This window comes from Aureobasidium melanogenum (assembly GCF_000721775.1).
Source record: "Aureobasidium melanogenum CBS 110374 unplaced genomic scaffold scaffold_9, whole genome shotgun sequence".
Taxonomy (NCBI): Eukaryota; Fungi; Ascomycota; class Dothideomycetes; order Dothideales; family Saccotheciaceae; genus Aureobasidium; species Aureobasidium melanogenum.
Genome location: NW_024470061.1, coordinates 227,557 through 242,673, shown reverse-complemented (window position 1 = coordinate 242,673; position 15,117 = coordinate 227,557). Strand labels below are relative to the sequence as shown.

General features: G+C 50.5%; 8 protein-coding genes across 8 annotated transcripts; 3 read left to right on the top strand and 5 right to left on the bottom strand.

Moving 5' to 3' along the window:
• Positions 1-433: 433 nt before the first annotated feature.
• M437DRAFT_65703 (uncharacterized protein) lies at positions 434-1,242 on the top strand (the record flags this gene model as incomplete). The annotated part of the gene is made up of 2 exons (XM_041024625.1): positions 434-619; positions 724-1,242. The coding sequence occupies 2 exons, from the start codon at positions 434-436 to the stop codon at positions 1,240-1,242; spliced, it is 705 nt and encodes a 234-aa protein (XP_040880121.1).
• A 1,017-nt stretch (positions 1,243-2,259) lies between these two features.
• M437DRAFT_84137 (putative ER-derived vesicles protein ERV14) lies at positions 2,260-2,847 on the bottom strand (the record flags this gene model as incomplete). The annotated part of the gene is made up of 4 exons (XM_041028052.1): positions 2,260-2,352; positions 2,409-2,475; positions 2,527-2,682; positions 2,747-2,847. 4 exons carry the CDS (start codon positions 2,845-2,847, stop codon positions 2,260-2,262), a joined length of 417 nt encoding a protein of 138 aa, XP_040880120.1.
• A 557-nt stretch (positions 2,848-3,404) lies between these two features.
• Positions 3,405-3,980, bottom strand: M437DRAFT_74996 (uncharacterized protein; the record flags this gene model as incomplete). The annotated part of the gene is made up of 1 exon (XM_041026334.1): positions 3,405-3,980. One exon carries the CDS (start codon positions 3,978-3,980, stop codon positions 3,405-3,407), a length of 576 nt encoding a protein of 191 aa, XP_040880119.1.
• A 765-nt stretch (positions 3,981-4,745) lies between these two features.
• Positions 4,746-5,222, bottom strand: M437DRAFT_48020 (uncharacterized protein; the record flags this gene model as incomplete). Its single annotated transcript, XM_041021575.1, has 3 exons — positions 4,746-4,984; positions 5,042-5,109; positions 5,173-5,222. 3 exons carry the CDS (start codon positions 5,220-5,222, stop codon positions 4,746-4,748), a joined length of 357 nt encoding a protein of 118 aa, XP_040880118.1.
• Positions 5,223-5,723: 501 nt separating this feature from the next.
• M437DRAFT_47933 (MAP kinase-like protein) lies at positions 5,724-8,604 on the bottom strand (the record flags this gene model as incomplete). The annotated part of the gene is made up of 4 exons (XM_041021558.1): positions 5,724-8,090; positions 8,146-8,303; positions 8,359-8,432; positions 8,486-8,604. 4 exons carry the CDS (start codon positions 8,602-8,604, stop codon positions 5,724-5,726), a joined length of 2,718 nt encoding a protein of 905 aa, XP_040880117.1.
• A 2,310-nt stretch (positions 8,605-10,914) lies between these two features.
• On the top strand, positions 10,915-12,492 carry M437DRAFT_13143 (uncharacterized protein; the record flags this gene model as incomplete). The annotated part of the gene is made up of 1 exon (XM_041018700.1): positions 10,915-12,492. A coding segment is annotated over one exon (1,578 nt), but the record flags the coding sequence as incomplete, so codon positions are not given.
• Positions 12,493-13,731: 1,239 nt separating this feature from the next.
• Positions 13,732-13,911, top strand: M437DRAFT_74993 (uncharacterized protein; the record flags this gene model as incomplete). Its single annotated transcript, XM_041026333.1, has 1 exon — positions 13,732-13,911. The coding sequence occupies one exon, from the start codon at positions 13,732-13,734 to the stop codon at positions 13,909-13,911; it is 180 nt and encodes a 59-aa protein (XP_040880115.1).
• Positions 13,912-14,513: 602 nt separating this feature from the next.
• M437DRAFT_84133 (uncharacterized protein) lies at positions 14,514-14,876 on the bottom strand (the record flags this gene model as incomplete). The annotated part of the gene is made up of 2 exons (XM_041028051.1): positions 14,514-14,698; positions 14,786-14,876. The coding sequence occupies 2 exons, from the start codon at positions 14,874-14,876 to the stop codon at positions 14,514-14,516; spliced, it is 276 nt and encodes a 91-aa protein (XP_040880114.1).
• Between the last annotated feature and the right edge of the window lie 241 nt (positions 14,877-15,117).

Below are 15,117 nucleotides of genomic sequence, written 5' to 3'. Positions count from 1 at the left end.
GCGCAGTGGAAGATGGAGTGCGCAGTGGAAGATGGAGTGCGCAGTGGAAGATGGAGTGCGCAGTGGAAGAGTAATGCCAATGACTAACGATGATGATGATGGATGGTGATGATGATCAACAATGATGAAGAAGGAAGACCAATGATGGAAGAAGACATCTGAAGAAGATGAGATGATTTTTGAAGAGTGGAAGGAAGAAAGGAGGAAAGCTGGTGGATGGCGGAGAAGAGGAGGCTTTATATAGGCAGTCACCAAAAAAGTGAAGCGAGCGGCATCTTTCTTCGCGCGGAAGTTGACCTTTGACATCCTACTCATTGGCAGAAGATGACATCAATTGGTCACATATCTCCCATCTATATAGCATCCGTAGTGTTTCCTAAGGCTAATCATATGTCTATAATGCCTCCTTAACGTCCTGCACTCGTTTCCTGATATGTTGTGGTATAGAGCTCTGAGCGTGGAAGATGCATGCGGCTGGATGGCGGCAGTGGCATGCGCAACAACACCTCTGCTGCTGCGCGGAAGACATGTGAGCAACGGCGAGAGTATGATAGCACCGTTCTGTATGTGCGAGAAGGGCTTTACCTATGCCTACTCTACTGTCTTCATGCCTACGACAGTGCGTCTGGTTGTGCTCGCAAGCTTGCGCCGCGTCCAAGCGGCTCTTACACAGCGACAATCTGTTTACACTACTTCGCGCATACCACAAACTGACATATACAGCTCCACCGTTACCCAAGATTGAGAACGAGACCTTCGCTATCGTCCAAGAGTCCGGCGCATGATTACCCAGCCGCCGATGGCAGACGCACCCATCGCCCAGCCGCCGGCGCCCCTGCACTGAGACAACTCACCTTCAGAACTGACGACAGACCTCCGAAGAGGCTCCAGACGATCCAGCACCCTCTGTCGGCACTGACCTTTCATCTGCACAAGGAGTGCCCTCGCCATCCGCCAGTCTCAAGCCACAGCCTCAACATAACCTCTCTGCTGTGCCATCGAGGCATGAACAGACGGTCTGAGATCATGCAGCCCAACAGCATACTTCCAGCAGGACCACTTCTCACACAGAGCGACTTACGCCCACGTACGCCGACCCGAAGCAAGCAACCCCAACTGAATTCGACACCACGAGTCCCAAGCTCTTTCGTGACTTGGAGACTGCAAGAGACAAAGCAAAAGAGAAGGAAACAGGAGAGGATCCAGAGTTCGAACAATTCAGGACATGCGAGTCCTCGTTGAGCACGTCTTTCGGGCCAGAGCCATGCCCAGCAGGCATGACGAGAAACCTTACCTTCGTTCTAACGCCAATACGACAGCATGCAGAGAACTGTCACGACTCTGTCGCTTACATTTGGAACATGAGATCCACATCTCCTCAGGAAGAGGTTTGGCTTCGAGGCAGGTCATGCATGGATAAGGGCAATGTTGTAAACAAGTCCGCCAACCGATGACCAGGCCACCGTTCTTCAAGACTTTCATATTGCAGTGAGCGATCCAGGGTATCGAACAATAAAGCCGAAAAGATAAATGATCAAAGAGAGGGCAAAACAGGAAGTGAGGTTGGAGCATGTGGTTGAAGCTTGGCCTGGATCGGCCCGAGTCTGGGGAGCACTCTCGAGGCCTGGAGCGAAAACATGGCCACAAGTATCTGAGCATCTTCAGACCAGTTGTCACATACGTTTTGGTTATGCTTGTTTAGACCGCGTCCATCACGGCACCAAGATGCTTCAGAGAAGTATTCGGTCCAGGCATCAACATTAATCATCAAGTCACACGACCATTTCCTTTGGAAAGTAGATTGGCCATCCAGATACGTGTTTCTCCAATTAACTCGGAAAAGAGGCTTGTAAGAAAAGTTTTGAACAAAAGGTCTATATGATCATATCGGAGGTATCTTTGCATCATGACAAGGCAAGCTACTGCGCCACCGTAAAGCAAAGCGCTCGCCGTCTCTCCCTGCATCAGTCATACCCTTTCCAGCGCTTCCTGTAGAAGAAAGCAAGGGAACAAGGAGTATCGTCATCCTTGCGCCTCGATTCGCAAACTCATGCTTCGTCAGCGTGAAGTGTAAAAAGAAAAGCGACCCATATGTGCGCCGTTTTGTGACATGAACATCTCTCGTCTTCATCCTATACCAGCCAGCCAGAGAGCTCAAGCGTGCGCGCGTACGGCTACAGGACTTGAATGCAGCATATTGCAGCGGCAGCGAACTTGAGGTTGGAGGGATGATTATTGGGGTGGTTCGGCAGCGGCAGTTTAGTGCGACTCGTCGCGGATGAGGGCGACAATCATGCTGTAGAGGTAGAAGAAGAACATGACGAGGTGGAAGCCGAGCTTGATGAAGGATTCCTGAAGCTTTTGTCAGCTGCTTGCAAGTCTGGTGGGAGTTTGGCGCAAGAGCTTACCTTCTTGTGGACGTTGAGCTTTCTGAAAATCTCAGTGGCATCCAGAAGGTGTTGGTTCTCGAAGATCCTGTATCATGTCAACATGTGTCGCGTAAGAAAGAGATTGCAAAGAACTGACTTCTTTGCGTTCCATGCAAGCAGAGGCAGGTTAAGGATCAGGGCGAGCCAGTAACCGTTGATGAGGAACAGGATGGTGAGGAAAGCGTGGACAGCAGCTTCAGGAACAATGTAGGTGTTGAGGCGGTTGCAGAGGTCGATAGGGTTGATGTAGTCGCTACAAGGACAGCAAGTCAGCATAGAGCTAGGTAAGGCGGTGTGAGGGGTTAGCTCGGGCATACCATTCCAGATCGCTGTACATGATGGTGAAGAAGACTTGAAGGAAGAGGTTGACGGCATTGATGAGCACCGCTATCAGGTATAGCCAGGCTTCTCCGGACATGGTTGCGGAAGAGGACGAGGAAACGCGTCGGTGATTGTGGTATTGGAGGTCGTCGTCGACAAAGCGCGTGAGCACGAGGTTGTACAGATGAGCTTCGACGGAGCACACGGGAAGTCGGATGTAGCTTCTGACAGGTGCAGAGTTGTTGTATGCAAGAGGATGCCGGGTCGAAGAAGGAAGATGGCTGGAATCGATGCAAATTAGTTGGGACTTGCCAGCCTCAAAGGCCAAAGCGCACGCGCCCAGAAGCCAGAAGCTCTGCCTCGCTCCTTCTGTCTTGAACCCAGCTGTCAGTGTGGGGTTCCTTCCACTTTCACGTCACTGAGCCAACTTTTTGGTCAACTTGGAAGTTGCTTCTTCAGGTGTGTGTTTAACCAGTACTTTGGGTCAAGCTCGCGACGAGAAGCCTAAGAAGGCTTGTAAATACAGCTGTATAGACAATTCGCGACAGCCTCAAGCCATCAGATCATTAACTGCATGAATTTGGCGGTGTCCGTTTTCCCCATGCTCTGGGCCTCTGCTTTGTCTTAGGAACATTGCATAACCTTCACCGACCTTCATCCATCTCGAGAGCTCAGACCTAGCCCTTCCCTGATCTCCACTCTGATGTTGAAATAGCCCTCAGGACTTGCACTGCCCGAAGTCCTCGCCATTGTCCTCGTAACCATAGGGCTTTGGGTTCCATTGCCTGTGCCAGTTCTCCTGTGTTTTCTACTTGCTGCTGGCGAAGCAGGCAGCTCGAGGTTCCGGTTGATGTTCATCCATATAGCCTCTTCATCTGCGCTTTCAGGGAACCTCCAGCCCCCTACGCCCTCAAAGTCTCTGTCTGTTCCGCTGCCAACCAAACTTGCGAATGAGGGAGTTTTTCGAAGCGCCGCGGAAGGCGTAGGTGGTGTAGCGTGCTTCTTGCGTCGTGCGGGCCTAGCACTTGGGGATGGCAGAGGCGTGGGAGGTGTTGATGGGACTATCGCTCCGTTCAAAATGGCGAGAAACAGGTCGAAATATACGAATAGTAGCCGCAGAAAAAGAGTGCCCAACGCCAAAGTAGTGGTGAAGAGAGCAAACAAAGCGAATGGAAGGCCCAGACAGAACAGAAACGACAGGCCTAAAAGCCTGGAGATGCCCGAGATCATGGCGTACAAGCGACTGGCATGTATAGCCCTTGCATGCTCATCTCTCCATGTGGCAGAATCAAAGGTTGAGATGCAAGAGTAAGCAATTGAGACGGGAGTTGCTTCGGATGTTGCGCGCGAGGTAGCGTGCGGGGAGCTCTTGCTCTTGGTCTTGGTCGCATGCTTTGTCTCTTCTTACCTTGGTTTGGTGTTTCTCATAATGCTGAGAGAAATGAATACTCAATCTCTCCAAAGATTTCACGAACGACTCGTTGTCAGTTACAACGTAGAGTGACCATTGTTGATCCTCCAGTACTCTTGTTGGAAGTACCACCCTGACCTTCTTCTACGACATACACATTCTGACTATGGGTGAACCCACCTCGATGTCCAGTGGACAACAGGTACTAGAGAGGTGCTACTAGAAGGCTTCAGTGTTACAAAGTAAGTCTCATTCCTCACAACCTGTTTATCCTACCCTCGAATGCGAGCATGATCCAAAGCTTCAAGAATAAACATACGATAGGAATCTCACGCAACATCTTGGAGGTGGGACAGACCATTGAATCGTTCACGAGGAGCAAATGGAGAATGCAGATGGTCTAGCACATATTCTAGGCATACAATGAGACAAGAGTACTGTCGTGGACACAGCAGAACCCGACTTCGTTATAAGGTGTTAAGCCAAAGCGCAGACATCTATCTGGCTGGGCTGCCTACGCTTCATAGCATTATATTTGCTTTGCAGATATTCATGGCATTCGTATCTTCTCATCCCATCATTTCTTATGCACCAATGTTTCTGTCCATGTCCTTGTCACCACCGTATCCAGACTTTTGTCTCTCGCTCGCGGCAGTCTCATCTGCAGCACTGCTGTTTGCCTCTCCAAGACCAGTAGTCTGACCGCCCATACCATTCTCGCTTAATGATTGACCGTAGCGGATCTTCTCTGCTGTCTTTGCGCCATCTTCTGCTTTTTGAGCGGCTTCGGCTTCGGGGTTGGAATCGACAGAGGTCTCGGGGTCTTGCACGTATTAGTATGACTTGTTGGAGTGAAGAGCTTGAAGAAGGACAAACTCACTGCCGAATTGACCACCCGACTTCTTATGCGGGACTGTGACGGTGTTGATAGCTGTGTACTGCGATGTGCTGGAAGCAAAGCATCATTAGCATCGTTGCGAGAGTGTGATCGACTCTTCCGTTCTGACTTACGAGCCCTCGGTGTCACCACCAGGTTGGGTATCCATGAGGTTCTGTGACATGATTGCTTGTGTGTTTTCGGGGTAGTAACTGTGGTATTGAATGTGTTGAGTGCAGAATGGCAGAGCTATTGGTGTGGTGGAGAGAAGGTCGAATTATGGGTATGACGTAGGCGGGGGATCGCATCGCGTGTCACGGCGCTTCTGCGGTTGAGAGCTCAGCGACCTCTTGTCAGCAAGCTGGAAACCTGATGATCGTACATACTTATGGGAGAGGCTAGTAGGAGATTAAGCGGATCATTCAAGCACTGCTCCATCACATAAATGGGTTCAGTCGATGGCCAAGGGGCAATTTGTTAGACAATAAATTGATTCAGCAGTCTTTTGTTACTACTACGTGCTGTATCTCACTATCATACAATCCATACTCATAAAGACGTGAGGTGAACGGAAAAACACAAAAAGCAAGAGATTCCCCTGAGCACCTACGCTTACATCCAATGAAATCATCAAAAACAAAAACAAAAGTCACAGATGAGGTTGACCAAGAACAAGATGCATAAATCAAGCAGATCCAGGCTCCTTGGGCGCACAGAAAGCATAGCCCAGCAACTCGTCAGCCGAAGGTCTCTTCTCATGTTCAATCTCAAATGTGCGCTCGAGGAAGAACTTGGCATTCTCGCTGGCCTGTTCAGGCATGTCTGGACGAGCTTGTGCCGCACTGCTTCCGATCTTAAAGATGGCTTGCAGTTGAGTGCAGTTGGGATGAGGATGCACACCAGTGAACATTTCGACGATGAGACAGCCAAGGGACCAAATGTCTGCTTTGCGGGTGTAGGCGGTCTGCTTGACGACTTCAGGTGCCATCCAGAAGACGGAGCCTTGAAGCGAAACACGGGGACCCGTACGTTTGCCGGTGGGTGGGACGAGAAGACTTGAGGCCTCAACGCGTTTGCTGATACCAAAATCACTAATCTTGACGCTGCCGTGGTTGTCGACGAGGATGTTGGCGCCCTTGATGTCGCGATGGATGATGTCCTTGGAGTGGAGGTATGCAAGACCAGAGAGGATTTGCCTGACAAAGTTGGCAATCAGGGGTTCACCAAGAGAGCCGTAGTTGACGAGCATCGTAGCAACTGAGCCACCAGCGACGTACTCAAGGAAAATGTTGAGATGAGAGTCATCCGAGTTGGATCCGAGGTACTGCACGATGTTGGGATGCTTAAGCTCGCGCAAGAGTCCAATCTCGCGCTTCAAAGCCTCTACCATGTTGTTTTTCTTGGCGTCGAGGTGTGTGCCGGAGGAAGAGGGCATTTCAACTTGCTTGCAAGCCATGAGCTCACCAGTAATAGCGTGAAGGGCAAGGTAAACAGTGCCGAAAGAGCCTTGTCCGATCATGGCACCCTTCATGTACTTCAGGTTCTCCCAGCTATCATTTTCGAGGTGTTCCATCAGCTCATCGTCAGATTCTTCACCGTCTTCGGCAATGACCTGACTGAGACGAGAGTTGAGAGATCCGCCATTCTCGGTGTTGGCTGGGCTGGTGCTACCGGTATCGTCAAAGTAGCTCTGCATGATGGTGTTACCTTCTGGATCAGTTACAGCAACATTGCGATCCGTCGAGTCAGATCCGCTGTCAGCACCGAAAGAGACGTAAGATTTGCGGTTGGGTTCCAAAGGCGACTCCTCATCTAGGGGCTCAAGTACAGATGATGTGATCGAGTCGCGGTAATTGGATACTGGCCGACCAAGACGAACGACTGAAAGAGGACGAAGAGGTTTGGGCTGATTGGCGGAGTTCAACCAGCTGTCGGCAATGGTGGGAAGTGGAGGAGCATCTTTAAGGCTCGAGGCAACGCTGAAGCTACTCATAGTACTCAGGCGATTGGCAGCTCTACTAAGTCTGCGTGAGCGGCGAATTGACATGCGCACGGTCTTGTCCATCTCTTCCTTCTCGATGTCCGGGAAGTACGAGGTGAGGTCCTGAGTAATGAGCTCGGTGGGTGGGCGAGCGCCATAGAACTCCTTGAGTTTGCGTGCTCTGGCACCGGCAGTGCTGATGGCGGGCTGAGCAGCGAAGTATGAGTTTCTCTCACGTTCGAGCAATGAGGCAGGAGACATTGGGTAGCTGACAGCAGCCAAAGGCTCGCCAATGAGCTGCTCGATCTTGAGGTGGGATTTTGACTTGTTGATTGGTTGCTGTACCTCGATTGCAGGAGGCGAGGGGGCTTCCTTTTCGGCGATTTTGGCGGCGATGCGCAGCTGCTCCCCTTCAGGCTCTCCAGCATGGATCTTGCGGAGCATGAGACGACCTCTCTCACCACGTACGCGATCGTTGCAAATACGAAGCAGCTCAGTATCACCCAAGCGGCGACAATACTTTGGATCAGGATTGAAGCCATCAAGAAGGTAGAAGCAAAAGTTCTTGACGTGGTTTTCGTTGAGAGCACCCTTCTTAAGAGTCTTGAGAACAATGTCGTCAGCAGTCTCACAACCTTCAATGTTGATCATAGAGGAGCGACCACTGTCAAAGATGACACGGATCAGAGCCTTGTCAGCAGGTAGGGCGCTGCTGTATGTGGCGAGGTTGTCGACGCTGGGGCTTGAGCGTATGTGACCGGCGACCGGACCAGCGAAGCGTGGAGGGGTTTCACCAGGAGTAAGCCTCTGCGATGGCTTGGGAAGATATGGTGTGCTGTTGCTCTTTTGCATGGGAGCGCGAGAGCGGTTTTCTTGGTCTATCAATGGTGAAGACGGGCGAGAGTTTGCTTTTGCGAGGTCTTGGCCATCGATGCGACGAGAGAGGCGTTTGTCGCGAAGAGAGGTAGGAGGGGGTTGTGTTCGAGTAGTGGAGAGTACGGCACGCTCGCGCGGCGATGAGGCTGGGGGAGCATTTGCTTGGGCGTTGCCGTCGAGTGTAGCCAGGGAGAGCTGTGCAATCTAGTCAGCATCTGGAAAAGAGCGTGATCGCGTGACAATAGCATACCCTGTTCATGTTCCGCTTGCTCGTCTTCCTGTATACGGTTGTTCTGAATAGCTTGGCCTGGGAGCCAATGCGGACTCGGTCGCCGATCTTGTTGACACCCATCTCTTTTAACGTAGCAGGATCCATGTCCATAAGGTTCTCGCCAGTGATGTTGTTATCTGTATGCCCTTAGCTTCGGCACAACAGCGTGCGCAAGAATGGAAAGAGGCCTACTCTTGAAGATGTCAACATATTGACCGCAGTTGATACTGACCAACCATTCGCCAACACGTTGTTCGTCCCAGTTTCTACGAGAGCATGTCAGCCTCTGTATGCAAGTTGTGTGTTGGTGTGTGCATACTTTACTGTATCAGACATTCTGGAAGAGTCAGAGAACTCGGATTCGGTAGGACTGCCATAGACTCCGTTGTTGTTGTTACGGTAGGCAGGCGAGGTGTTTTGAAAAGTGGCCCCTCCCATGGCGGTGCCAAACGAGGGCTTGGAAGCCAGCATGGCCATTGTTGAAGGACAAAGATGACGATCAAAGAAGCAGTGCGCAAGAGGCGTCCGGGGGCTATTGCTTCATTGTCTGGATAGACCAAGCGCTCCGGAGGATGATGTCGTTCTGTACGCCGACTGTGGCCGTGTCGTGATAGAGCGAGAGAGCGGCGTGACAGGTGACGGCGGGTTGCGGGCGTGCGGGTTTATGGCCTTCTGGTGTCGCTCGTGTTTCAACTTCAACGTCCAGGTCGTCAGGTCGTGCTTATGTAGATAGCTGAGACACTACCAGCCGAGCAGTCGCAGCTCTGGATGATTTGCAGAGGATGAAACGTCAGAGCGACAATCACTCGGTTATGTCGGATTGCGATGTTTTGGCAGTGTCACGGTGCAGCGAAGCGACGAGAAGCTGACCGTCTTTTCCAGCACAACAACAACGAGTGACGAGACCGACTCACTGCCAGGTGAGCAAAGTTAGGACGTCCAAGTTCAAAAATACCTCTTCTTCTCGTCGTCGTCGCGTGCGCCCCGTGCCAAAGCCTCTCATGTCAAATCGAATCCCTCCATGAGTCGCACTAACTGAACATGAAACGCGCCGCCACATCTAGAGAGCTGCCCGCGACCAAGCCCATCCTAAACGGGCATCTCTCATCCCCGATGCTCAACGGCCACCTGCTTTTGTACATCTCGATCACAATATCGTCGACCACTGACCGCTCCCTAGCCTTTGAACCTTCATCATCAATGACCATGCCATCAAAACAACGTGCGCAATCCCCAGAGCTTCAGGCTCGAATGCACAGTCTTGATCGAGCAGCCTTAGGTGGAAAGCCCAGACACGGCCGGCGGGCTGTCCTTCACATGCATTGTGCTAATCAGGTATCATATGTGCCTCTGCTCTTGCGTTATATCCACAATGCTTCTGCAGCTTGCAGCATTGAACCTAGCTCATCACCACCTTCAATCTTGAAGCGATCCTTAACGCTCTCGAGCCTAGCTGATCTAAGAGCATCAAACACCCTGACATTGAATTATCTGCCCCATCTTCGAGAGTATGCAGGATAAGTATGTTATTTCCATACAGCATGTACAATCTCACAGCTTGCGCTCCCGATTTACCGTGCCAATGTGGGACCCAGCAAGCTCGGCATCTGGGCGTAGTGTCAAAACAGCTCGTAGGGTGAACATCAGCTTGGTAAGATGCAGATCTGCTCGCCGATGGATCTTGCGGCTGGCGTAATTTCTGATATTTCTGATCATACTGATGATCCATCTGTCGACGCCCGAATTGATCCACCGAACGTGTTCTGATGAGTGGAGGCGCGAGAAAAACTGTATCGTTCTAGCGGGGAAGAGAGTTACTGCTGTCTGGTAGGTTTGGCCGGCCCGGTGCCCGTTTGTTGATCTCGAGCATGTGTTCGGTAGACATCAGCTTGCAGCATGAAACGATGACGCTAAAATAATCCTGACCTTGGTCCTATCTTCGTTGCTTTGCGGTTGCTGTAACAAAGCAGATCATTCCTGTTAACTTGATGTCGAAACGTTATGGGTGTACAGTCGCCGCTCATACAAGCAGGTCAAGCTAGTCGGAAGAACGAATGGACCTGTAGGATCAGCGTTCGAAGCGTGCTCGTCTGACTGGCGCGCTTCGGTTGGTCTGCCTTATTATTGTTATCATGATGCTTGATGATTGGCGTGGCGCTCTCGTGTCTACAAACCTGCTAATCGCCATGTCAATGACGACGAGTGGCTCGTCCAGGACGCCATTGCTTTGGCGTCCCCTTGTCATGTTTCGCGAACTAAACCACCAAGTCGTAACCCAAGAAGACTCGAGCGGCTGGGACACAGAAACGAGGCACCTTTCTTCTCCTTCGCTGGACTGTGAGAGATAAAGGCATTGACTAGGGCTTGCTCCTTCCTTGTCGACTCCTTCGTACTTCTACGCTATCCCCCGCAACATTGCAGGAGCACTCGCATCGCATTACCGTGTCTGCTGACCGTCCACTTCCTATCAAACTTCGACCCGCGAATTGACTGCCACTTCTTGTTCTTCTGGCCAGCGAAACTCTCTTAAAGCATCGGGCTCGCATCAACAGCGGGAAGCAAGTGACGCTGTTCAGCATGGCATCTGGAGATGGTTACCGCTCTCCGGCTGTGCAGTCAGCCGCGGACAGCTTCGAACTGCGTCGAGATGACTACATACAGAAGTCAGAGCCTGACAATTATCGACGTTCGAGGCAACGAGGCAACTCGATTGCCGTCAGACCCAACAGCACGTACCAACAAAGCGCTCCAATCGATAATGTCGTCAACCACGTTTACGAGCGCTCTGATGCGGCTGCCCAACTAGACCCAGCTCTGGTCGCTCAGATCACCGAGCAGGTCATCAATAATCTCAAGGCCTCTGGTATTGCTCAACAACAGCAACCACCACTTTCTACTCAGACCAGATCTGCCCATTCAAGATCTCCTGCAGATTCGGCCGGCTCTCTCAATCGTCCTTACACGCCGCCCTCGCCAACCAAGGACAACGGAAGCTATAGGTCACTCTCTCCCGAACCTTCCATGTTTGCCTCAGATCCGTGCAATAGCAGTTATGACTTTCCTCAGCCAAACAGAAACGGTAGTGACGCATCACCCATCCATGCTGGGTACAGCAAACCAAGACCTGAGCAAGTCCGCACGCCCTCTACTGCCGAAGAGACGGTCTTGGAGAAGGCATGGCAGCCTCTTTTTCGGTCAGGTCAACCTACTCCAAGATTGAGTCAGTTTCTCAGAGGCCTCGCGCTACATATCATTGATGACTACGAGCCAAAGCGCAGTCTTGTCATCCCCCCAGCTAAGATGGTCCAGTTCTTCGAGGATGTACGACTACCCTCAGAGATCTACCCCTGGCGGGATATTTTTGGTGGTCGCATCACCTGCGAATCCATCTCAAGAATCTATCGTGATCTCCGCTGCCAGCACCACTTCGTACAGCTGGGTAATCACTCGGCCCCAGATATCCCAGCCCTCACGCCCGACGGCTTCAATCAATTCATGACGATTCTCATCCAGGCTCATCCATCTCTGGAATATGATCGACTTGCGAAGGCTGTTTTGGACATGCCTATCAGCAACGCTGATAATCCAAAGGAGCGATTCCCAAAGGAACTCAGTCGTCGACTTGTTCCCAAAGAGGATGACATAACACAACAGCAACGATTGCATGCTGCTATGTCGAACGATCGCAACATACAGCTGCGCTCAAGCAACCCTATACCGCCGCCGCCTCCTCCAGTGTCAACACAACCACAACAACAATCAGCTTCGTACTCTTCTTCGACATCGTTTGCCGAGAGAGAACGTGCGCCCTACTCTAACAATCCATCTGCCCTTGATGACGATGATTTACGTACTGTTCCTGGCCCGATCGAGCGTGAACGTCAACCTTACACTGCAAAGGAAGGCTCTGGAAAGGTGTATGATGACGATCGTCGAAATACTGTTCGCACAGAAAACATCAATCGTTCCTCCCGCGCCAACTCCGCTGCACGTGAACCACAATTCAGTCAGAGTAGGCCCACAGACATACCTACAGGACAGAGACGCCATCGTCTCTCTGCAACCGGACAACGACCTAACTTTGGCTCTCCGCCTCCTCTTGGTTATCCACCTAACTCATACACCCGCTCGGAAGGCACGAACATCAGCGATGTTCCATCCGCACAGTACAGCTCCAACATACACTCTGAAGATCGAGACCGAGCAAGATATACACGACGTGATGATGAATCTAGGGAAAGTAAGCGTGCTTCATGGTATCCATCTCGCGGATATGACTACGATGGAGCCTACGACGACAAACGAAGACCTGCAGGTGGCTCTGATGGATACGGAAGCTATAATGGTTATCCTTCAAACCAGAAATACTAAGACTACAACGACGATCCCTGAGGCGGTTACCCGCTGCGATGAACCAACCGCTAGTAGTTTCACTACATTCTGCGCTTTATAATCCGACATACCACGGTCCTCAGCCCTTTCGAACGATGGTTATTGTATCTTTCTTGCTGCTAAAATGTTCTTCTCTTCTGCCGCAACCATTCCATGTTTCTCTATCGGCTGTTTGTTTTGATGATATACCCCTTTCAGCAATGCTTGATGTATCTTGAATATCATGGTGGACAGTAGGCGCATAACGCACGCCTTGATATCTTTCCTGTGCTTTTATCGACACTCGTTCTAGTTTACACTCTAGCAATGAATTCAGCCTTTGCAATATCCCAAAGGCACCAACCTTACCCATAGTTCTCTGATCCAGTTTTGTAAAGTGTTCGTCTCTTAGTATCTGCTCAGATTGTATTTCACGTAGTTATGCAAAATAGCAACTGCAACCGGGTTGTTAGAAGCTATCGAGATGCATAGTTGTAGTTCGAACACAACTCTAGCAATTGAGATGGCCTTTAATGGGGTCATCTCTGTGGAGACCACATTCTTCACGAAAGTGTTGTGCATTTCTATGGTTACACTGTGAACGTCTTTAGCACACGGGGAGAAGGACAACCATCTTCTCTGTCCGTGGGTCAGGATGGATGCCGAAGCCGAGCGTTCAAAGCTTCTTGGGTTTGAACACGGACTCTCTTCCTATTTTTCCACTGCTTCTCTACTCGGCAAGTCCATTGATGAGACCAACATCACAGAGCAGAATGAAAAGTGCATATCTTCAACTACCGTCGCATACTCGGGACATCTGCTATCCGGATCCCGCAACTTCCGAATTGAGGCTGTGAACAATGAAAAAGCCGTGATGTCATCGCCACGAGGGTGCATCATGAAATCAATAGTTAACTCTTGCGCTATCGAAGAATCAACAAAAACGAGTGTCGCTGCTCCTTGGGATTCTGAGAAACCAATCCAAAAACACGCGCGCCATCCATCGAAACCAAAGACATCGACAACCTGAGCTTCAATTGCATTGCACAGCACGGCGCATACAAGTTCAATCACAAACCACAAGAACTCAACTGCCGAACCATCACAACTCACGCGACATTTCTCAATCGTATATTTCTCCAATAACACCAGATTGCGCTGTCTTTGAAGACCACAACACACATATCTCACACAATGCCGACCACAAGTCCCAACCACAACAACCGCACCTTCATGGAACGCATGTCCGATGCTCTCGTCTACGTCCTCGCGTTCCCATTCATAATCTTCGGCATTGCACTCAAACGTGCATTCACACAAGGAGGCGAACACCATTCGTATCGAAAGAACCTGCCTGAGCAGAAGCTGATCTAAAACCATCGAGAGTCGAGGATTGTGGAGCGTGTGCGAGAATACCCTTTTGTGTTTGTTGATCTGATTTTTGGATTGTATTTGGAATTTGCTATGGGAAAGGAGAAGATTGAAGTGGTTTGAATCGAGCTTACTCGAGCATAAAGTGTCATTCGAATCTGGTTGCAGGTCTGGAGTGTTACAGAGGCGCGATTGGTAAAAGGCGAGCGACGGTTGTACTGCCATGGCGAGTTGATTTGACGTTTTATTTGTCAGAGCAAGCAAGGTCAATTTGCGTATGCCTGGCCTCGACTCGCTGTCACTCTTCAATCAATCTGAGCGACAGAAATTGTCTGGGACACAACGCTTCCTAGGCGTCGCAGTTGAGTTCTGATAACAAGAAAAAGTACACGCCATTATGTGAGCCGGGCATCACTGTACCACCTTGAATCTACATTTACATCACGCTAAGAGCAGCAAGAGATCCTATGAGAAGTTTAAAATCATTCATTGCCGTTATCATCGTCCTCGTGTGCACAGCACTCAAGCTCTTGTGCCCATTTCCTCTTGTAAATCATTGGTGTCCAGACTCCTTGTATGTTCTTCTTCCTTCATCGTTAATACCCCTACAGTCCCAGAGGGTTCTGTCCATTCTGCTCCTTTCCACCAATCTTCTCTTCTTCTTGAGGCTTGTCCATCTCTTTGCTCTTGGTGTATCCTCCATTTGTGAGACCACCGATAGCTGTGCCGACGGGAGAGAGTCCTTTGTTCAGGGCATTGCCTAGAGGATCGCCGAGAGGTGCGAGAAGGCCTGATGTTTATGAGAGATGATTCGAATGAAGAAGGAAATAGAGCTGAGAGGGACATGGCAGAAAGAGAAAGGAAACCTATCACTTACCTTTTTGGCCCTCTCCCAAGCTGACATCTGTCGCACCAGCAGGAAGGTTGCTGAGACTCTCATCGTGGCTGGGTTCTTGGTTGTTCGACATGGTTGATATTATGATCTTGGCCGAACAATGGTGCGATTTGTTTTTGGCAGTGTGAGAGAAGAAACAACGAACTCACGGGTCGAGGGTTAGGAAGAGATTAAAAGTCAACCGTACCCATGCTTGCTTACGTTCGCGGATCATCGTTCTCCAAACCTCATGCAAGGTCCCTGTTTTTCGTCAAGCAAGGATGTTCGATTTTTGACGTCAGTGGTTTCCCCACAGCCATGGGACAAATGCATGT